This window comes from Pongo pygmaeus, chromosome 3, assembly GCF_028885625.2.
Source record: "Pongo pygmaeus isolate AG05252 chromosome 3, NHGRI_mPonPyg2-v2.0_pri, whole genome shotgun sequence".
Classification (NCBI taxonomy): Eukaryota; Metazoa; Chordata; class Mammalia; order Primates; family Hominidae; genus Pongo; species Pongo pygmaeus.
In genome coordinates, this window is record NC_072376.2 from 12,564,541 (window position 1) to 12,588,645 (window position 24,105).

Sequence of the window (24,105 nt, forward strand, 5' to 3'; positions counted from 1 at the left end):
TCTTTCCCTCACATAGAAAATAAGAGTAACTATTACAATTCACTCACTGAGGGTTAAATGAGAGCATGTATGTGAAAGTGCCTGGCACTATAGTTTGCTTTCGTTTCTACAATGTGGGGAAAACAGCACATACATACATTTCAAGTACGCTGTGAAGATAAAAATGTGGTAAGAGGTAAAAACAGTTTTTGTGTACAGTGAAGAGTCTTTTATTTTTGAATATGATAATGTATAGAAAGTATGACAAGTTCCTACCTCAAGAAAGAAACCTAGAGCTCAGAGGGGTAAATAAAAGGAATATACCAAACCAATGCTATGTGGCATCTCAAGTGCCCAGTATTGACCAGAAGTGCAGCAAGAAGAAGAGATGAAAATGGGCTGAAGCAGGATGGAAAGGATCTGACTGACTAGGGGTGCTGGTGGTGAGGACACTCCTCACTAGCTCAAGCAAAGGCAAGAAAGGAAGGCTCAGGACCACCTCTGGGAAGCAGTAAGACCAGTAAGGCTGCAGTGAAAGGTGCAAGCTGGCAGGGGCCGTGCCTGAAAGAGGAAGCTTTATCACCTCATCACCTCTCCAATGCTCTAGCTAAAACAGAAATGATTCTGGGCTGTTCAATGCTTTACCACACTGCCTTGCCTTTGGTCGTGGTGGATGGGAGAAGGCATATAAGGCTCATAGGTGTCAAGGACAAGCCTGTGTGGCAGTCCACTGTGGCAAGGCCAGACTGGTGAGGCCACACAGACACCTTCTGCAGCCCTTCCTATTCTTCTTGGAAACCAATGATCCCCAAAAACAGTTATTTGGTGAGACAAAATCTTAAAGGAAATTAGGAAGAAAGCATTATTGTACCAAAAATAGTCTTAGGGGGTTAAAAATGACTTGAAGTGTAAGCAGGGACTTACCTTCCTAATGGGGGAGAGTTACTAACTTTTTCGCTGGTAGGTAACTTCTCTTTTGCTAATTTTTGGCGATTTCTAGGAGAAACTGTGTCTGGGCTGCCAAGTTTGGATGTTGCACGTGCAGATGGCTTGCTATGTTGCTTTCTGAAACAGATTATAGAAACACTGGGCAATGGTAGCACTGAATACTCCAGTCCCTGGAACTATGTAGGAAGTATGAGGCTCCTTGTGGGCAAGTCAGAACAATAGGAACTAAAATCAGAAAAATGGTTGGTTTTCCTGACCACTGCTGATAAGTCGATCTTAATGTCATCTACAACTACCTCTGCTTGTGTGACGCTATCTTTGTTCTTACTGTGCATGATATTTTATTGTGATTTAGAAAAAAGATGTATCTGTGAAAAATAGAAAATATACTGGCTGACAAAATAAAGATTACAAAAGAGCTCATGAGGGTAGAATAAAGGGCCAAGATTAATGAAAGTACAATTCACAAGGCCCAAGTAGTCAAATGCACAAGAATCAGATAAGGAATTCTGAATCCAGTAAAAACTCTGAAAAAGGAACTTGTTTAGCTGGTGTATTTTTCAATTTGAGGCTCAGTAATGAGGATGCACACTGAAGAACAATATCCAGAAAATAAGGTAGAACAGTACTCTTCTGGATTCATTAGACCACACTTGGTATACAGAGTTTGCTTCTTTCTTTTCTTTCTCTTCCTTCCTTCCTTCCTTCCCTCCCTCCCTCCTTCCTTCCTTCCTTCTTTCCCTCCCTCCCTCCCTCCCTTCCACACTTGGTATACAGAGTTTGCTTCTTTTTTTCTTTCTCTTCCTTCCTTCCTTCTTTCCCTCCCTCCCTTCCTTCCTTTCTTTCTCTCTCTTTCTCTCTCTTTCTCTCTCTCTCTGCCTCCCTCCCTCCCCCCCATATCTCTCTTTCTTTTTTTCTTTCTTTTGAGAAAGAGCCTCGCTCTGTCACCCAGGCTGGAGTGCAGTGGTACAATCTCTTCTCACTGCAACCTCCACCTCCCAGGTTCAAGCAATTCTCCTGCCTCAGCTGCCCAAGTAGCTGGGATTACAGGAGTCTGCCACAACGCTCGGCTATTTTTTGTACTTTTAGTAGAGACGAGGTTTCACCATGTTGGCAAGGCTGGTCTTGAACACCTGGCCTCAAGTGATTCACCAACCTTGGACTCTCAAAGTGCTGGGATTACAGGCGTGAGCCACTGTGCGTGGCCTCTTTTATTTTTTATTAATTTAATTTAATTTTTTTTTTTTTTTTAAGAAGGTCTTGCTATGTTGCTTAGGCTGGTCTCAAACTCCCAGCCTCAAGCAATCTTCCTGCCTCAGCCTCCTGAGTAGCTGGGATTACAGGCATGAGCCACTGCGCCCAGCTGCACATTTGCCTCTAAAAGAGGATAAAGGTAACTGAGGAGCACAAACAGGGATGATGAAGGGGCTCAATAAGCAAGCAGAGAAGACCTGGAAGCTGCCCTCAGATACGTAAGGGAAAATTAGACAGAAGGTTCTGAAAGTCGAACTAGAATCAAGAGTAGAAGCCATAGGGAGGCCGGCTTCTACTGAACACAAGTCAGAGAATGCTGAGGAGGATGTGGCTTTCCCTGCCACTGAGGTCCATGCAAAAGCAGGAAGACCCTTTCAGAGGAGCTGCAGGTGCAGTGACTCAGGCACTGACTGGCTGTTGGTACTACATGACCACTGAGAGCCCATCCAACTCAGACAATTTGTGAAATTATGAAGACACCAGAGCCCTGGGACTGATCAACCAATGCCAAGGAATCTAAACTAGAGAGAAAATAACTCATTTGTAAATCAAAAGTGTATATTATAAAGTGCATGAAGGAAGAGCTTTGATAATCCAAGTGATTACAGAACCGTATAAATCAAATAAGATTTTTAAAGAATTTATAAAAGGCAAATCTGAGAGCAATTTCTAGACACTCACTCGAAGATGGCTAGAAGGCCTATGGAACTTTCTCTGAGCCCTACTTTCCACAACTGTTTTAGAGGGAAGCAGTAATTCTGGTGGGATGGATGCTATACTCAAATGCATGGGTGTTGGGCTCCAGCACCCTCACCCTCTCCTAGCAGCAGCAATTTGGATTCTGTGACTTCTTTTCTATTTATCTGAGCTGGTCCACCTAAAAAAACAAATATGAAACCACCTTATAACTTTAGCCGTGTGAGCTCCTAGAGTCCTTTGGCTCTAAAATCTGATTCTTTGAGAAATCAAACCATGGCAGAAATGGCTAATAATGTGTTAAGTTTGGAGGAATTAGAAACAGATTGATTTTAAGTTTTCGTTATTTTTTTTGTTTTTTTTCTGAGACGGAGTCTCACTCTGTCACCCAGGCTGGAGTGCAATGGCGTGATCTCGGCTCACTGCAACCTCCACCTCCCGAGTTCAAGCGATTCTCCTGCCTCAGCCTCCCAAGTAGCTGGGATTACAGGCACGTGCCACCACACCTGGCTAATTTTTTATATTTTTAGTAGAGACGGGGTTTCACCATATTGGCCAGGCTGGTCTCGAACTCCTGACCTCTTGATCCGCCGGCCTCGGCCTCCCAAAGTGCTGGGATTACAGGCGTGAGCCACTGCGCCCGGCCCCGATTTTAGTTCTTTATGTAAACACAAGATACTATTATATTATGGTGTTAGTGTTATTTTTGAAATAAATCTTCCTGAACTTTTTGATCAATCTTGAATAATGAAATTAAACAAGATGATACCAAGATTAATAGCTTGTAAATCACAATAATTAAAAATTAAAAAAATATATATTTTTTCAGAGACAGAGTCTCACTGTCACCCAGGCTAGAATGCAGTGGTGCGATCACAGCTCACTGCAGCCTCAAGCTCCTGGGCTCAAGCGATCCTCCCATCTGAGTCTCCCAAGCAGCTGGGACTACAGGTGCATGCCACCATGCCCAGCTAATTTTCAAAATTTTTTTGTAGAGATGGGGTCTCCCTGTGTTGCCCAGGCTGGTCTCATAAACTCCTGGGCTCAAGTGATCCTCCCATCTTGGTCTCCCAAAGTGTTGGGATTACAAGCATGAGCTACTGTGCTCAGCCTGGAAAATATTCATGTTTGGGAAAGTGATTAACGGTTAGGATGAGACTACACAGTTACGTACCATTTCTCAAATGTGCCAGGGGAAAGGAACACTGGATGATGTGAACAGGTATAATGATATAGGCCAACAACAGAAAAGGGGTATCGGCAAATAATGCTTGTTTAAACAAAGTTCAACAGGCTTCTTTCCTTTAGGAGTTTGCCAAACCTTTTTTTTTTTTTTTTTTTTTTTTTGAGAGGGAGTCTCGCTCTATCACCAGGCTGGAGTGCAATGGAGCCATCTCAGCTCACAGCAACCTCCGCCTCCCAGGTTTAAGCAATTCCCCTGCCTCAGCCTCCCTAGTAGCTGGGACTACAGGCGCGAGCCACCATGCCTGGCTAATTTTTTGTATTTCAGTAGAGACGGGGTTTCACCATGTTGGCCAGGATGGTCTCGATCTCCTGACCTCGTGATTCACCCACCTTGGCCTCCCTAAGTGCTGGGATTACAGGCGTGAGTCACCACACCCAGCCCTGGAGTTTGCCAAACCCTTAATATTTTAATGAACACGTAACTGAGGAAGGAGAGAGAATTCAATGACATTCCCAAACTCATCTGACCATGGTACTTTTTCTCAGAGGTTTCTGGCTACAATAGGGCTTGAGAGAACACATTTTGGGAAATACATGAAATTACTTCAAAAATGGTCAAATTTGGGCACTTTCCTATGATCAACCTATTGCATAGCACTGGTAAGATGCATGTGATGAAGGTGGTGCGTGGGCCTGGTTCCTCCTGCTTTCAGGGTTGAATTAAGTATGCTGAGAGCAGGGATGATGTTTTATGTATGTCCATGTTCATGAATGGTGCTCAATACGACATGTGAAGGATGGCAGATGCTCAAAAAATATTTGTAAGGAATTGAATGGGTTCTACCAAATAGGCATTTAAAACCTGGTAAAGACTCTGAAGCAATCCCCCAAAATGGTTTAAGACAGAAAATGTGTTCTCCAAGAACTATGTGCCCACTGCTAACAATAAAAATGAAAGGGAAGAACTTCCACTGCAGCATGAATGATTCAGTTCAAAGAGAATCCCAGGAAACCCAGAGCAGTTTTCAGATGGAGTAGCTGGTGAAGGTCTCTGGCAGCTCTGTGCTGCCCCCATTACCTCTGAGCCTCTGATCTGGTGGTAGATCTTGTGGTGGCTCCTGAAGGCTCGTCCTCTTCCTCTTCTTCCTCTTCCTCATCAGACTCCTGCTCTTTCTTGTCCTCCGCTGGATCAGAAACTGATTTTGGGCGTTTTCTTTCTGGCTCTGAGGATTCTGTTCAAATAGAAGGGTAACACCTGGATTTTACAATTCCCAAAGATGCTTCCAAGAGAGTCATGGAGTTTAGAACTTAGGATATTAGGGACTTGGAGGCAGAGAAATGGTTTTCCACTTCCTTTTTGTTTCAGCACTTGCAATTCACAACTGTTTAACTTAATCTCAAACACATTTTGGATAGTTTACATATGCAGTTCACAGCCAGCGTTCATAAAACATTCACATGTACTCAGAAAAGCATCTGGGATGTACCATTTCTGACACGGGATTAGACCTATTTCACACATATTTATGTAATATTAATATTAGCTGTACCCATTGGATTTTTCCTCATTCAAAGAAAAACTCTTTAAAAAGGTGATTTTGAAACAATAAGACTTATTAAGAATTTGCTAGAAACATACCAGCATCATCTGATACAGTGAGAGAACGTTTGGGTTTTCTTCCTCTCCGACGCACACTTGCTACTATTTTTTCTTCACCATCATCCTAGAAGCAGTAAAATTAAAGTCAAAAGGGTGGTCAGCTGAGCATTTAAGTTGATTTCTAAACAACATATCTTGATAAGAAATTTAACACTTACATTGCTGATACTTCTTTCTTGTAGGTTAGCTGTTTCTTTATTGGATTCATCTTTAAGAAAAGGGAAATCTCTGCATTAATATTTTATTACTGTAAATTTAAATGTCAACAATCAGCCTGGCTTGTCTGTCAATGCATCAGTATTAATTAATACATTGCTATATATTTCATCATTATTTTGTATCAGTCAAGCAAAGACAGAATCAGAATACCTAGTAGAGATCACATTGGATTGTGAGTCACGAAACATAAGTTTTCATTTCAGATTTTATTTAAATTTGCTGACCCTCAGTTTTCTCAGCTGCAAAATAAGAAGTCGGATTAGACTAGTTTTTTTTTTCTAAGACAGAGTTTCACTCAGTCACTCAGGCTGGAGTGCAGTGCGTGATCTTGGCTCACTGCAACCTCCGCCTCCTGGGTTCAAGAAAATTCTCCTGCCTCAGTCTCCTGAGTAGCTGAGTTACAGGTGCCCACCACCACGTCCAGCTAATTTTTTGTATTTTTAGTAGAGACGGGGTTTCACCATTTTGGACAGGCTACTCTTGAACTCCTGACCTCGGGTGATCCGCCTGCCTTGGCCTCCCAAAGTGCTGGGATTACAGGTGTGAGCCACCACGCCTGACCGGGTTAGACTACTTTTATTCCCTTTCAGCTTAAATGTTCTGAACCCAAAAAAGAAGAAAAAAGGGGGCATATAAGGAGCCCACAATATGTATCAGTAACTGCAAGTTGGAATGATATACAGGCGGAGCATCCCTAATCTGACAATCCAAAATTTAAAATGTTCTAGAATCCAAAACTTTTTGAGCACCAACATGACCCTCAAAGGAAATGCCATTGGAGCATTTTGAATTTTGATTAGGAATGCTCAACTGGGAAATGCAAATATTCCAAAATCTGAATAAATTCAAAATCTGAAACACTTCTGGTGTCCTAGGCATTTTGAATAAGGATATATAACTGGTACTTTTATTTTATTTTTATGAGACAGGGTCTTGCTCTGTTGGCCAGGCTAGAGTGCAGTGGTGCAATCATAGCTTACCACAGCCTCCAACTCTGGGCTCCAGTGATTCTCCTGTGGAGGCCTCTGAAAGTGCTGAGATTACAGGTGTGAGCCACCACACCTGGCTAATATGGACTTTTCAATTTCAATGTAGCTCTGCAAGTATTATGATCCCAGCTTACAGTCTGAACAAACCAGGCTTGAGTAATTTGTTTAGAGTCACATAACTAACAAGTAGAGTGACAGGTAGAATTCTTTTGACTCCAAATACATCATGGTAGCTAAAAAAGTACATTTTATGACCTGTTTGTAGGGTGCATACATACATTCTTTATGCATTTGCTTTCTGCAGATGTTACAATTTTCTGAGACTGTATCATGGTAAGAAAAGTAAAGATTAGTTCAGTGCACTAGTTGAAGCTGAAATTATGGGGATGTTCATCAGGCACTCAAAAACTCAAAGGTACTTCTTTTTAGTGACTGTAGTAGTTGTCCTTTTTTGCAAGTTTAAAATACCAATGAAGATGAAAAAGTTAACCCAAAAGAAATGTCAACAAAGAGGACTGTCTTAAAATGGTCATCATTTTACCCACATTCAGAAAACATTCTGAATAACAGAGCTTTAACTGGAGTCCTTAAAGGGGACTGAAGTTATAAAGATTTCTTGTATGGATTCAAAATACTATAAAATTATTAATAAAAACTGGTTAAGACCAAACATGCAGAATCTCCTCCCTCTTTTAAAAAATAAATGAACCTTAATTTACCAAGACACAAGAAAAAGTGAAGTACGATCACACATAGTTAAATGTGGAAACAATTTTACATTACCTATTTGCTTTATTTGCTGATCAGAATATGTACTTTCTCAATCTGACCATACTATTTATTTGATACAAAATAGCTGTCACATTAATATTTATTGTTGATATCAACACTTCAAAGCTCACTAATGGCTTCTCTTGTTTTATGTAAAAAATTTTAGATCACAAAATGCATATATACACATTGCAAAAAATATCTGGAAAATGCAGGCAATACTGACAAATAATATGGAATGCTCCCATTATTCCACCCTCCAGAGCTAATCATTATCAACATTTTGGAATATATTTTTCTCCTTGGAATGAGGAGAAAAACAGTCAAAACAATTTCAATTCTTGAGTCCTGGGCTCTGTAAGCCAATAGATATAGTCTCTCCCAGATACAAGGACAATTATTTTTACCAAGGGGGCCACCCACTTCAATGAGAAGCAGAATGGAAGTTCCAAACCTTCTCCAACAGCCAGCCTCTCCTGCCCCTCCCTCAGATAACACACAGAGGAATGCCGTAGGTACATACCTGTTTGCATTACTTTCAGTTTGCTGCTAGATGGAGATTGTTCTACCTATGTTTAAATAAACAAACAAAAAAAAATTTTAAATCAGTTTATAATCATCACATAGAAATGCAATCAATGATGTAAAGGTGGTATAGGATCTTTATTTACATAGGCATATTTGAGACCTATTTTCTGTAATTGATTAAGTATACCTAGCAAACATGGATGCCTGAGCTTCTAAATACAGACTTTCCAATAAGTAACTTCTCTTTTGTGATGCTACAGGATGAGAAGTGAGGCAATGCAGCATGGCCACTGTGGTTAATATTTCCCAAGGCAAACCATTTTACACGTTGCTAAATGCATTCACATGTGCTTCTCTGGTTTTGTCTTATAATAATTCTATGAGATAACTACTGCAGGCATCATACCACTTTACATTCAAGGAAACTGAGTCACCAGAGAATCCCATGACTGGCCCTAAGTCACAGGTCTTGCGGTAAGTGACAAAGCTGAGGCTTGAATCCCATGTTCTTTTGTTAGGTCAGTGAACACACATCTGTCCTCCTTACAATGATCTTCTTGTAATGTCCTCCTTATAATAATCCATTGAAATGTATGCGATGGAATCCTGATACAATGATTTTGGTGGATATACGTCAGAGTCAAACATAAAGAACGTTCAAACATAAAATATCACTAAGGATTTTCCTGCACTGAAATCAGTGTATATTTTAGGTCAAAAAGAATTCCATAGAAAGTAGTAAGATGGCAAGACAACTCACAAGTCTCTATAAAGAAGTCACTGTCTCAAAATCATATAAAATAGCTAATTTGTATATTTTAACCAAGGGTGGCCACAAGAAGATAAATCCCTAGATAATTTTTAAATAATCGAACTCATGAATTAGAATGGAATCAGAATGAAGAACAACTAATATAACTCTGTTTACACAAACATACTAGTTATCAAAATATTTGAATGGTTACTTAGTCTTTTAAAGCTTTTTAAGTACTTAAAAAAATAAAGTTCAAAATACTAGATATTGCATTATACCATTTTTCAGGTTAAGAGCAAGTATTTGAAATTGTCGTGTTTTGCAATTACTTACAGTGACAATGCCAGTATCTGTTTTGGAGTCGTCTTCTAAAAAAAAAAAAATTCACTTAGAAAATCGGTTCAAAAATTTCTTGTGTGTGAATTGAAAACACACCAAGTACCTACTCATTTTTAACGTTGCTTCTACAGGGTATTTGCGAGGTCTTCCTCTTTTCCTTTTAATAATTATTGGCTGATCTTCCTAAGGGGGAAATAAAAAACAACAGCAATAAAAAAAAATTTTATCCTTTATTATACAAAGTTTTCTCAAAAATCAGATTTACAGTTCCTGTCTAAGAGCTCAAATCCTAGCTTTGTCACTTTAAAAATATGTGACGTAGGGCTTACTGTTTTATTTACTGATCTCACCATTGTTTCTTCAACCTGATAAATATCACTAGCTGTCAAAAATTAATGGAGCCGTGAGGATTTTGAGACAATGAAGTAATGAAAGTGTAACCTTTTACTTCTGTAATAAATATGTATGTCCATTTAAATTGGGATTTGGCCCAAGTTAGTTGTGACCAAATGATACCTTTATAAAAAATAAAGGGGTCCACTGAATATATCATACAGACAGAAGTGAGAACAACAAAAAATGATTTAACAATGGGCAAACTTGGCAGTGGTTATCTAGATCTGGCTAGTGCACAGGCTGTGTCTCTTGATTTATGGTGCTCAGTCTCAAGCCACTGCAATTCTCTGCTCCACAGGCTCCTTGAAAATCTATGGGCTTACAGCGGGCAGGGCTGGGATGCTCTGTCTGTTCATGTGTTCATGCAGCCTCCAGGAATCCATGACCTTGCCTCATGAACTAGGTCCCCTCGAGTATTCCCTGCATGCCTTCTGCACACTCTACTGCTGTTCCCATTTCATCCTAGCTGGACTCCATGGCTCAGACAGCCTCCTGTTTGCTGCCATGTGCCTGGCCTGGCAGCTCAGCATTGCCAGGCCAGGAACCTGACACTGCTGCTGATGTAGAGCACTAAGCTGATCCTATCTGGCTATGACATAAGTGGGTCTCATACAAATGTTTTGAAGAAACAAAGATGAAGAGAACAAAATTAATCAAAATGACACTGATAAAATGCACTGTACGAAATGGTGTTCCATTGCACTAAAAAACTGCAGCTTCTTCAAAGTACTTAAGAAAAACTCAAGATAACAGTATTTAATGAATTTAATTTGGTTAGTGCTTAAATAATTGTGAACAAATAAATATGAAAAGCACATCTCACCTCCTGAGATTTTATGGTGTCATCATCATTCTGCTCTGGCTTTTCACCAGTAGTTTCACTGCTGCTATATTCATCTGTAGAAAAGGAAGAACTTTGTTCACTGCTAGTGACCATGGTCAGCCTTCCCCACCTTTACCCAGGTGACCTACACAGCTGCAGCCACACATAACCACACACTCCATTTTCATGTTTCTACCATCAAAATTAACAAGCCTGAGTTTGAGTGACTAGTAAACAGCACACTTTGGGTATAGCAGGATCCAAATTAAAAATGATTCCCTAGCCCTATTAATCTTAAGCATGAGGCACTTTATTATACAGGAAAAGTAAATAAGCAAAATAGACGTTTCGGTTGAGAGATATGCTGGCTGCTTTGAAGGCTCAGTCAATTTACCCAAGCAGATGTTTTACTCACCTTTTTCTTCCATGACCCTTGAGGCAGTGCTATTTGTCTCAGAACTGGTTTTAGATAATTCTTCCAAATCTCCGGAGTTCTCTTCCTATAGAGAAGTTGAAAAAGACTAGAAGCTTCTTCAAACTGAAGCCTTCGTCCATTCATCCTCCCCACACAAGTTTGCCTTTCTATTTCAAAAAAACTTCCTAGCTCTTTTTAAGGATAGTTTTTGTAAAATGTTTTTGAAATGTAACTATTATTGCTGCTAGTGAGACTATAAAAAAATAAACATTCTGAGAACAGAAAAGCATGAGGTAAGGTTCAAGTATAAAATATCAAGGCCATTTTCTTTCCTGCAAAATAGAAATTGTTCTTCTCCTCCCTCTACTTGGATTTTGTCTTTTTAAGACAAACTCCAAAGGAAGAATGGACAAATATTGGCAACAGATATTTACCTTTGTGGAGTGATGGAGGGGAGAGATATGGGGAAGCAATAATTTGGGAGGTGCCAAAGGGAATTTCTGGGTATCTAGATGGGCTGACTTGGAGCAGTGATCTTTCAGCAATTAAATTATCCCCCCACAGTGGCAAGAAAGTTCTCAGCATGAAATGCCAAAACGTTTAAACTATAATACTAATATAGTATATAAACAAAAATACATAAAGTAGAATAAGATCAAGATGAAATAGGAAACTAAAGCTTTAATTTTACTTTAATGGCCCATTATAAACAATTGTAAATCCTCATTTCTATTAATGTTAATTTTACTTTTTTTTTTTAATAGAAATATATTCTTGTGGTTCAAAACTTAAAGGGGTCTATAATGAAATGCCCTCACCCCCGATTTCCCTACTTGGAGGCATTCAATGTCACTGGGTTTTGATATAGCCTTTCAGGGACTGGAAGGGGATGGATATAAAAGCAATTCCACATTTCACACAGTCTTCTGAAACAGTGGAATTTCTGGCCCACTTCATGTTAGATATGATTAGATCTTCATTCTTTTTTACCTAACAATGAGAATGACACAGAGCTTCTGCTACTTCCTAGTAAAAGAAGTGTCAGCTCAGCCATTTCTCTTATTATTTGTTTGTATCTGCATTACAAATATTATCTTTGTCTCATGGGGTTTTTTGTTCTGGTTATTTTTGCAGAAATCTCAAACCAGTGTCTGTATTGGGAGGGTCAATTCAATTAAAACAAGGTAAACAAACTCTGCAAATTCATTTAGTTGAGCACCTGTAAACTATTAAGTCATATAATGCTGAAAGTGAACAAACAAGTGAGGGGCTCATTCTCAAGTCCTCTGTGTTGTGGGACTCCCAGCTACCCTTAAGGTACTTTGACAGTACTACACAACTAGGTCCAAGACATGCGATAATGTGCAAGACTAACAGGTGATGTCAGAGGAGAGCTCACTTTCAGTGATGGCACCAGGGCCAATCTATACAGTCAATATTAGTAGAGATTACTTTTTAAGATTTTTAGATAAAAGGCATATATAAATCGTGGTTCTACCATTTCTTCTCACATTCTGATGGCTTGTCGTACATCCAATTTGGGAGGGTGTTGATTTAGAGGAAGGAAGGTCAACTCGTTTGGGAAAGCCAAGGAGAAACCTATTTGCTCTGTTATCAACACATCAACAGAGGCTTCACTGAGACACTCATGCTGCAATGCCATTTTCAGCTCAGGACCTCTTCAAGTGCTCTGTGTGTGTGTGTGTGTGTGTGTGTGTGTGTGTGTGAGAGAGAGAGAGAGAGTGTGTGTGTGAGATGGAGAGAGGCAGCGTGTGTGTGTGTGGTGGGGAGAGAAAGAGAGAGAGAGAGTGTGTGTGTGTGTGTGTGTGTCTGTGTGTGTGTGTGTGTTGGAGGGGGTTTAGGAGCAGGCAGAAGTTTTTGCGGTCTTCTCCTTCATTTCAGCCAGAACATCTACGCTTTTATCTGTTTCATATAGTGGGCTGAAGGTGTCCTGCACAAAAGTCTTCAAACCATTGGATGAACTGCATTTCTGTTTTTGAACTGGCTCTTTCAGAGCCAACACTTGGTCCTGTAAGCACTTAATCAGATCCTGATGACATGCATGCAACTCACTTTTTATTTCCTGCTTTTATTTTTCCAGTGCCTGGAATTTTTTCACTTATTCAATTTTGGTCTTCTTTTGGTCTTACTACACACATTTTAGAATAATGACTTTATTGATTTTATAAAATGGTACATATTTACTACACAGAAAACTTTAACAGAAATGATGAAATCACTCCCAATTTACTGTCCAAAAATTACTAATATTAAGATATTAAATAAATGCTATTGCAGACAGCTTTCCATGTAAGAAAAGATTCTTTTGTAGTAACTGAAAATACTGTGTCTATAAAACTGCTTAACGAAAATAAATTAGATTTTATTTAAATTTAACATTAAAAAATCATGAAATTTAAGAGAAAATAAAATGATACCCTTTCAATCTGCTTTTCTTCAAATTTAGAAGTATTATCTCAGGATTTTTGATTTTGGACCGGGCAGGGTGAGGGATAGCTTAAGAGCCTGTTTCTTCCTTTGGTCACAACCAACTAAAATTCATGACAATATGCCACTTTCCCTCTTAGGTTATTAAACATTTTCCTACTTTTTATTTAGTTCTTTGGTTACTGGGGAAAAAAAGAGACCAAAGTCTAGTTTTAGAGAACTGAAAGTCAGCTCAAGTATTTTCATAACTGGACTTAAACATTTTTGGAATAAGGTGTTTAATAATTTATAAAAATATAATTTAGGGAAAGAGAGAGGAAAAGATGGAACTAGTTTAGACAGACAATGAGAAATTTTAGAGTACTGAGTCTCAGAAATGGAAGAACACCCAAGAAGAGGTATCTAGTAGGGAATGAAAAAATCTGGGCCTACAAGAGATGGCAGAACACAAATACAAATTTGTGAGGAGGTTCTGTCAGTCATAAGATGAAAATAAAACCATAGGAAAAAAGGCAATGGGTGAGGCCAATCCTTAGAGTACCCAGATTTTAGAGGCAGGAGGTGATATGATTTGGCTGTGACCCCACTCGAATCTCATTTTGAATTATAGGTCCCATAATCCCCACTTGTAGTGGGAAGGATGCAGTGGGAGGTAATCGAATTGGGGAGCAGGTTTGTCCTGTGCTGTTCTCCTGACAGTGAATAAGTCTCCTGAGATCTAATGCTTTTATAAAGAGGAGTTCCCCTGCACATGCCCTCTTGCCTGTTGTTAAGACGTGACTTTGCTCCTTCTTTGCCTTCCACCATGATTGTGAGGCCTCCCCAGCCATGTGGAACTGTGAGTCAATTAAACCTCTTCCCTTTATAAATTACCCAGTCTCAGGTATGACTTTATTAGCAGCATGAGAACACACTAATACAGGAGGTAAGCTAGAGAGCAGAGTACTAATAATAACTGTATTTCAATATTTTGGTGCAAGTATATCTGTGATATAGCACATTACACTTTGGAAGAAAGCATTTAGAAACCTCAAGAAATCAATACTACTACTGAACAAAAACCTAAGCAATGTTATATCTAAATTGTAATAATTAAGACGATCTTGCAGTTTAAGAATTATAAAGTGCAACATTTGATTTTTGGGAGGAGACTAAAAAAATACACCTTTTATAATAAAGTGATTATTATTAGAGACATATAAAGAAGGATACTAAAATGAAAAAAATATTATAATAAGTATTCACAATGCTGTAATTAGGCCTCCCTACCCCCACCCAAAACTTAAAACTAATATGTGGAAAAAATACCTTTGTGTCATGTGGCTCCGTTTCAGAACACTGCCTTTGTGCTGTTTCTATTCTGGAATCCAGGACATCTGGATTATCATCTGTAAATCAGTTTAGACAGAATCACAAAGGAACAAAAGCTAAATGAAAAATGAAATGCATAGTTCTATTTTAAGACTGTTTGAGCCTTCTTTCTTAGGCCTGTGACACAGAGAAGCCAAAAGTTACTCTATATTTATAATATCATGTGATTTGAGCAGTGAACACTTGCCTTTCGCCCTGGCAAAGTAAAAATAAAACAAAATACAAAAATCCCCATATGTTCACATGACACCAATGAAGTAGTGGGTTCTATGGGAAGGGCTTAGTGTATAGTTTCCAGAGATACTTTAAGTTTCTAAATGAGTTACCACCTAAGAGGTATAGCTTAGTAATTGAGACCATGGGCTTTGGAATCAGATTTATGTGGTGAAGATAAAGTCATAATTTTTCAGAACCTTAATCTCTTTATCTATAAGATGACAACACCACCTAACTTACAGGTTTATTGTAAAGATTAAATGGGAATGTGTACAATGTACCATGGAGAGTACCTGAATACATCAGGAACTCATTAAATTGCTACCAAATAATATAAAATATAAATATTTCATTCTTCACTCATTCTTTCTCATGTAGTCATTCAATAAGTATTGAACTTCTTTGTGTCAAGTATTAAAGGTCACTGCACTGTTCAACATGATAGTCACTAACCACATGTGGCTACTGAAATATAAAATAATTAAAAAACAATTAAAAATTCAGTCTTTCATTTCCACTGACCGCTTTCAAGTGCTCAATAGTGACATGTGGCTAGTAGCTTCTGTATTAGATAAAAAAAACGTACAACACTTCTATCACTGTAGTTCTGCTACAGGGCACCGTTACAGACCATGAGAAAATCAACAGTATGAAGCACAGAAGGGGTGTTAGAGGCACTTTTGGACTAAAGAGCTTCACTAGCTCTGTAGGGCATCTGCTTATGATATAAAATACAGACTGTAGTGGCACCTGGCTGGGCCCCAGGGTGTGGTTCCAGAGACAGCCTGTCTTTGTCTGAGATCCAGGGGTTGGGTCTTCTGCAGGAAACAATCTAGTTTCTAGATTGGGGTCTGGAAAGGACCCTGGAGGTATCAAGCCAGTCTAGAAACAAATTAGCCTCAAGACTTGTGAAGTAGACAGTTACTATTCTCAAAAATTCTCTATGTTTTTGGCTCACTCTTTTGGATATAAAAATAATGATTTTCAAAGATGTCTAAAACAGAAACATATATATAAATACCTGGTTCATCTTCTGAAGAGAGATAATGCTGCTTTCTTTTTCTTTTAGGCATATGCCTTTCTTCCTCTTCAACCTGGAATTAAGAATGACTATATCAAAGGCCACAAAATCTTGATTCAAATTAACTGAAACAGGAGCACACTGTACTAGATTCTAACCTTTGGAATAAGTTGATACATAAATTTTTTAAAAATCTAGAACACTTGGCCGGGTGCGGTGGCTTACGCCTGCAATCCCAGCACTCTGGGAGGCCGAGGTGGGCGGATCACGAGGTCAGGAGATCAAGACCATCCTGGCTAACGCGGTGAAACCCCGTCTCGACTAAAAATACAGAAAAAAATTAGCTGGGCGAGGTGGCCTGTGCCTGTAGTCCCAGCTACTTGGGAGGCTGAGGCAGGAGAATGGCATGAACCCTGGAGGCGGAGCTTGCAGTGAGGGGCGTTCACGCCTCTGCACTCCAGCCTGTGCAACAGAGGGCGACTCTGTTTCAAAAAAAAAAAAAAAAAAAAATCTAGAACACTTGATATTTAGATTTGGATTAGACTAATTTTGTAAGCTTTAGTCTCTTTTCTGGGTTTGAATGCAAATTCATACAAAACATGCTGTTTCTAGCTACATACTGTATTTCAATAATTCTAAAACATGTTTAAAAAAATTATTTATCATTTTACCATTTCTGAAGTCAAGCTATATATATCTTACAACTGATGGCACATCACAATTAGTATTTTTCTACTGTCTTAGTGGCTTATTAAAAATGGACTTTCTTATGGTTGATGAAAGGTGCATGAAAAACCATTCTGACTGTACAACATGGGCACTTCCAAACAGTCCTGGGAACTGCCAAATTGCCTAAACATTGAAACGGCATATACAGGTAAAAGTGACATGTGGAACTCTCAGTATACCCATTTAATATTTAATTTATACAAAGAAGTAAAGCCTTTCTAAAGCCCTTCTTTGTGTACAGTGAAAATATTATGTATAAAATATCAAACACTTGAGTTTATTAAAATGTACCTCTTTAGGATCTGCTTCAACACTGTGACCGCTTATGGCTTCTGCGTTGTCTTTTCTACCACTGGATATCTCTGAGAAATGAATACAAAAAAGAAAAAAAAAATCTTAAATATTTTTATATTCCAATACTTATTTTAGGTGTGTGTTAGGGGGCTGGGAGAAAACTGAGTTAGTAACTTTATTGAGTACCAGTTATATACAGAGCATTGTGGTAGACAGTCACAAATGATTTTTGATGGGATCCTCCACACAACTCCGTCAGTTAAATTCTCTTTCTTCCACTTGTAGATGTGAGGGAATGGGGTTCAAGGAGGTCAGCAACATGTCTGGGGTAACAACACTGGACTTTACACAGAAGACTTCAAAGCCCTTCCCCCCAGTTTGTGTAGCAACACAGTATTAAGAAGCATCAGTGAAAATAATGAATCATTGCATCATAATCATCAGGCTAACAAACATTCACCAAACAATACCAAATACGGGAGATGGTGTGGAGTGACACCTGGTACACCACTTGGGGTCAATTTAGCACATGCAGTAAAGTTGAAGAGGTGCCTATAACTGAGCAATTCCATACCCAGAATTACAAGTACACTACATAAGCACTGGGAAAGGTATGAGAACATACACAGTAGCATTCTTTGTAATTGGGAGAAGTTTCAAAATACCTACATGTGCAAAATAATGTACAAATGAAGCAAAAAATACTAACTGTGGTATATTCAAAAGCAATTAAAATAATTACAGTTAATACAAATCAACAGAACAAAATCTTAGAACACTGCTGAATGAGCAAATAAGGTGGGGAGGGTTTATGTAATGTGAGACCCCATATTTACCTAAAGCAGGCAACATAGGTTACATATTGTTTATGGACCTATATATAATTAATGCAGAATAGTGGTTCCTTTTGGAGTGGGATTAAAGGGAAAGAGATTGGGATTGGGAAGGGGTAAATGGGGATTCCACCATAACTGTAACAGTTTTTAAAAGGTATGTGAAGCAAATATACTAAATTGTAAGATAGGGCAAAACTAGGTTGGGGGCACATAGGTGTTTATTACTGCTTTACTTTTGTTTGAAATATGGGATATGTTATAAAAATAACTGTCTAAATAAGCCTCTCTCCCCACTCTTGTAATAGGAAATTAACAAAATTAGTAGGCATCAAGAAAATTCTATGTTCTGTTTGAGAAGGGAATTATCTGTTCAGAGTTGGCAGCCTGCATGGGTTGTGTGGCCACCAGACCTCACCCCTGGGAGAAGACCCACATAAATGTGACATCCTTGATATGCTCATCCTAAACTGCCTGTCAGAAGTTAACACATTTCACAGTTGGGTACTTGCAATCCATAGGGGGCTATGCGTTTTGTATTTATGTTGGATTGAGTCAACTGGGAGATTAATGGCAAAGTTCTAGTAGCTATTTAAAGCAAGACATCACTTTTAAGCTGTATGGCTTGGAATAAGTCACCTGGCCTAAGACTCGTTCTCCTCAACTATAGGAGTTAGGCTGTTAACTATCACTTTACTGAATTATTATGAATTAAATGAGAGAAAATATGTAAAATAATTAACACAAGGCCTGGTATACAGACCACACTCAATAAATGGTAACTATAATTAATATTAAAACTATAACTATGAAATTCATTAACTTACCTCCTTTGTTATAAGATTTGCTATGAATTTCTTCATTTGTTCCGAAGCCTGAATTTTCAACCTAAATATACAATATAAAAGATATTTATGGATAGTCTCACAAAAAATTTAAAGGCAAAAAGAAAGAGGAGAAAAGGTAATTTACATAACCTGGCTATTTGTACAAATGCCAAAAGGAATTGGGGTACATATTCTTTTTAATTTCACCCAGAAGCTCAAAAGCATGCAGCTTCTTCTTTTTGAAAAAGTTTCAGTTTAACTAATTATTGTGCTTATTCTGCCTGTCCTTAAAGCAGCCAATGGCAAAAGAGTAAGAATAAATAAGAGAAAAATTTTCTGAATTCCATAAATTTCCCTTCCCATCCAAATCCTGCATGATTTTCTTTTTTCTTTATTTAAAAACTCTATAGGATTCTGTAATAAGATTTCCTATTTGGCAAATCTTATCAATTCTACTGTTTTTCTTTTTTTAAACTGAGGGGAAAGGCTCGGAATATCCTATAATATCCTAAGTCCTAGCTACAGACTTTTGCACAAATTTGGAAAGGACATTTATGCTCGACTGGGGAAAAGACAGCTGCTGGTGGACTCAGGGGACTGAGGTAGGATGGAGAACACGCCAGCTGGCTTGGTAAGCTCCAACCCCATTTAAAGTCTTTTTAACTTTTAAAGTGTATTTTATTAACAAAAAATTTTTTTTTAAAATAAAAAGTTATGCTATGTTGCCCAGGCTGGACCCAAATTCCTGGGCTCAAGTGATCCTCCCACCTCAACTTCCTCAGTAGCTGGGACTATAGGCCATGCCACTGTGCCCAGCCAAAATCTTTTTAACTCTTAGATGGCAAACTTGAAACACACCAAGTGGTGCTTTTCTCTTTCTTCTTATTCAGCATATGGTGTATGAGTTTCTAGCTACAAAACAGGGTGCTTGATGAGGAAGTACTCTGATCCCACGGTTCACTGATAGTACCCCAGTTCCTCTAGGAGCATTGGAAAGAATGCAGTTGTCTGCACATTTGGAAATATTTTATAAAATGTTCACTCCTGGTACAATACAAGGTTCCTTATAAATACATTAAGACAGAAAGACCAAAAACAAGACTCTTTCAAGAATGAACGGGATTATGAGAGCCACATCTGGTAAAAAATATGTACACATAGCAGTTACAGGTTAGTACCTTGAGAAAAGCTTTCTAAAAACATAAAGTGAAATTTAATTCTCAAACTAAAATTTATTTTGTCTATAGCACCAGGATGATTTAAGACATCAAAATCTAATTTTCAATCCCGATATAATAATAAACAATAGAAAGTTCAAAGTTCTTTGTCAGTGGGTATAGGTGAACATGGAAAAGAGCTAGCGAAAGCTGCTGTCAGGATGCTGAACTCAAATGAAGAGTACACCACCAAACGCCTCCTGGCTACTACAGAAATACACAGGCAACCCCTCCAGATGGCTCCTCCTCAATAGCTCTCCAAAAAAAAAAATAAAAAAATCCAATAACCACAAAAATCAAAACCATTACAGTGACTGACTTACATTTAGTGATTCATTCACCAACAAAGGCTCCCTCTGGAGTTCAGCTGTTCAAAAATAAAAATGAGATATAAAGAAACTGAATATTGTTTCTGAAATGCAGAGAAACAAATCTGAAGATTTTTAGGACAGAGAACCTATCCTATGTCACCAAGTGGCTTAGCTGCTTTAATAAATTATAAAAATCTGACCAGTTATTTCCCACAATCAATCCATGTTGTACTACCAGAATATACTACCAGAAAAAGACAACAGAAACTAATGTTGCCTGCATTTTTATAATAATGGCAGTGGTATATTAAATCACTATGGTGATTTAACTATGTTGATGATCTGAAGCTTAGAAAAAAAGTAAAAGACCTTAATGTAGCTGTTAAGCTGCAGTATAACACTGGTTCATTTAAAATAATAGCGTCAAATGAAAAGTTAGATCCTATCCTCAAACAGCAATGGTCTGTTTATATTCTTTGGAAACATGAAGTACAAAGTCTACTGTTTCTACTCAATAATGACAGAACACACATTTTTCTTTTAAACAACTTCCTTTTACGTAAGTAGATCTCTTACTGAACTGTACCTAAACACAGTAAAGTTATCTGAAATATAACTGTGGGAACAACGGACTTCAGAATCCAAAAATGTTAGCTTCTTTACAATTAACAAATGAGATGTTAATTATTTGTAGTATAAAACACCCATGCACATTTTTAACTAATGTATCTGTCCAAGTTTTGAATAGATTAGTCATCTTCAGGGTTTTAACGTGTCAGTATAAATGACTTACCAAGTCTTGGTGTGGTCTTCCAGGACTGGCTGACACTTCTTACGAGTCTACTGAGAACCTTTCAGATGGTTTTGTGTAAGAAGGTCCTCAACTGCTCCCACTCCCCAAACCTCCCCAGATAGTCATGGGTGAGGATTTATATGCACTATTCACTTCATCTGAATCATTCCACATCTACTGCCCTTCTCTTTGCCTTGTACACCTAATGCATACCTACTCATTATTCAATATTAAGCCCCAAATGAGTAACAAGTACTTATAAAAATTCAAAACGTATACAGGTTGAGCATCCCAAATTCAAAAATGAGAAATCTGAAATGCTCCAAAATCTGAAATGCTTTGAGTGCCAACATGACTCTCAAAGGAAAGGCTCACTGGAACTTTGACTTTGAATTTTTAGATATGGGATGCTCAATGAGGTATAATGCACATATTCCCAAACCCTTAGAAATCTGAAATTCGAAATACTTCTGATCCCAAGCCTTTTGGATTAGGGATACTTAACCTGTATATTCTTTGACCCTCCCTCCCCCCATCCAATTTTATGAAAATACTTGGTAAAACGCATGTAGTGATATGCATTATGAAAGTTCGTTGCAGCCCTGTTAACAGTAGAAACCCCGAGGCCACTAAAAGATCTAAAACTGGTATTAGGGATGATTATTTAGCTATTAAAACAAAGAAAGGGGATCTGTATATGCTAATAAAGTAATGATGGGTGCCTGCAATACATGGTCGAGTGAAAAAAAATTATAGAACAATATAATTTTATTATACCGAAGGTGGTTACTCATAGGGAGTGGGAAACTTTTTATGCATTTCTGTATATCTTACTTTCTATAATTAAAGGAGAGGGGGTGGGGGAAGAGATTGATTGAGCAAACACAAGTCTTCCCTGAGGCCCTACCTCAGGGAAGCTGCCTCCCACAGTCAAGTACGTATCTTTATTATAGTACCTTACTTATTTGCATGTTGATTTCAGTGAATGACTTATTTCCACCAGTCATTTCCATGTTGATTTCCCTAGTACTCACAGGTAGCAGACTTGATGTTTGTCAGGGAAATAATTTAAAGAGCCAATCCAACTACAGTAGACATTACAGTTGTCCTCCTGGCACCTTTCCCAAGAGCCCAGACTGTGGTCTGGAATACCATGTGGATCCAGGAAAACAGCACCTGACTTAAGTCAACTAGTAAGCTACATTCCTCTGGTCACAGTAATTAGTTTAGGGTGGACACATGTACTTATGCTAAATCAGAATAAGTCTCAGGATTTTGGCCAGGAAGGGTAAGCCAACGCTAAAAATAGAGGCTATGAATGAGAAACCAATGACCCTTATTCAGAGGATGAGGAAGAAGATATAAAATGGAGTTTCTACTAGATGTGTCTTTGGAACTATCTGCATCCTCTTGGATTATGCTTTACCTGAATTTTTCAATTTTGTGAGCTAATAAAGTCCCTTTAAGCAAATACCTATAGAGTTTTTTGTTATAAGTATTTACAACAAAAATCACCCTGACTGTTTACTCCACCTGACTTGCATGGACATTTTAACATTGTGGAAAAAAATTGAGGACTGGCTTAAATTTGGTCACATACTCTATAGTTCCTAGTACTTAAAAAAAATATTGTGGGAAACAGAAGAAAATACACAATCATGTTTGCAATACAAATTAGAAATAATTCCTCACTGTCACAGTTCTTCTCATTTCCATTTCCTTAAGCCACTATGGTCCAGCCTCTCTGGGGAATTCCTGAGGCTTTCCATCAAGGAATCCACAAGGGCCGAACTAACATTATTTGTCTTACAGACTCATGAGTGCTCAATGGAATTTTCCAGAGGCTAAGATGTACCCATAATTATCTGAAAAGGCTACTAAAACCCAACGATTGGCCGAGCGCAGTGGCTTTCAGTGGCTCATGCATGTAATCCCAGCACTTTGGGAGGCCAAGGCGGGCGGATCATGAGGTCAGGAGATTGAGACCATCCTGGCCAATATGGTGAAACCCCATCTCTACTAAAAATACAAAAATCAGCTGGGCATGGTGGTGTGTGCCTGTAATCCCAGCTACTGAGGAGGCTGAGGCAGGAGAATAGCTTGAACCAGGGAGTCGGAGGTTGCAGTGAGCTGAAATCGCGCCACCGTACTCCAACCTGGCAAACAGAGTGAGACTCCATCTCAAACAAAACAAAACAAAATAAAACAAAACAAAAAACAAAAACCCAACCATCTATCTGTAATGCTGGATTTTCTTCATTTACTTTAACAAAAACAATAAATAGCAACAGGACTGAATGTGAAAACAGATATGAGAAACAGCTGTTTTTTATTAAGCCAGACTTAAAGGGATTTGCAAAAATGCAAAACAATGTCACTTTTATCACTTAATTGGGTTGTTTTGGAAAATCTAGCTATTTTTCATGAAAAAAGAGTTGTTAACTTATAGTGAGTTAATTATATTGAATTAATAGTGACGTAATATTTACTTTTCTCAATTTTAATTTCTTATTTGGCAAATGTCAACAGGTATAAGCCATATAACAAAATCTCTTTGGGGTCTTCGGTAATTTTTCAGTAATTTTTGGTCCTTGAGACCAAAACGTTTAAGAGCTCCTGCCTTTATCCTTTCTGATATTGAGGTTCTCCCTTAAAATCTATAGTCCACAGTGAAGAATGTTGCACAGAGAGACTGAGAAGAGGCTATATAAGCTGAGAGTAGTTTCTGTGCAGCCACTGGGGCAAAAGCCTGAGCAAGAGACAAGAGCAAATGGTGTAAAGTGGGCCCTTATGCTCAGACTAGCCTTTTGGAAGTGAGCTGCAATAGCGTCTGGGGACAGGCAGGGGTATAGAGAAACATTTCTGGGATAGAGCAAGCGTTTGCTCCAGAACAACTTCCGTTTTGCATTATTATTTGGGGGTAATCAGATTTAAACAATTACCCTACATAATGTTGATTGACATTTCATGAGGAAAAGTATATGTTAAAAATAAAATAGTAAAGAATTCTCCCTAATCTATTTTAAAAAGTGAGAGGCAAATTAATAGAGCCTGTATGTTACTATGCATCAGCTACTGATTTTTAGAAA

The 24,105-nt window shown here is 38.4% G+C and overlaps 1 protein-coding gene across 8 annotated transcripts in view; it reads right to left on the reverse strand.

The window, feature by feature from the left end:
- BOD1L1 (biorientation of chromosomes in cell division 1 like 1) overlaps positions 1-24,105 on the reverse strand; it is a 58,917-nt gene that overhangs the window by 3,072 nt on the left and 31,740 nt on the right. For 2 of the 8 annotated variants that reach the window (XM_054484607.2, XM_054484605.2), the window contains exons 13-26: positions 20,236-20,279; positions 18,696-18,756; positions 17,033-17,103; positions 16,013-16,085; positions 14,713-14,792; positions 10,957-11,041; positions 10,542-10,615; positions 9,430-9,505; positions 9,317-9,348; positions 8,225-8,270; positions 5,881-5,930; positions 5,702-5,786; positions 5,141-5,294; positions 904-1,044 (exon numbers count right to left, since the gene is read on the reverse strand). In XM_054484607.2, coding sequence (XP_054340582.1) covers positions 904-1,044; positions 5,141-5,294; positions 5,702-5,786; positions 5,881-5,930; positions 8,225-8,270; positions 9,317-9,348; positions 9,430-9,505; positions 10,542-10,615; positions 10,957-11,041; positions 14,713-14,792; positions 16,013-16,085; positions 17,033-17,103; positions 18,696-18,756; positions 20,236-20,279 — 1,072 coding nt within the window. Of the gene's footprint in view, positions 1-903; positions 1,045-5,140; positions 5,295-5,701; positions 5,787-5,880; positions 5,931-8,224; positions 8,271-9,316; positions 9,352-9,429; positions 9,506-10,541; positions 10,616-10,956; positions 11,042-14,712; positions 14,793-16,012; positions 16,086-17,032; positions 17,104-18,695; positions 18,757-20,235; positions 20,280-24,105 lie in introns of all 8 variants that reach the window. The other 6 variants (XM_054484606.2, XM_054484604.2, XM_054484611.2 and 3 more) reach the window with 3 other exon arrangements.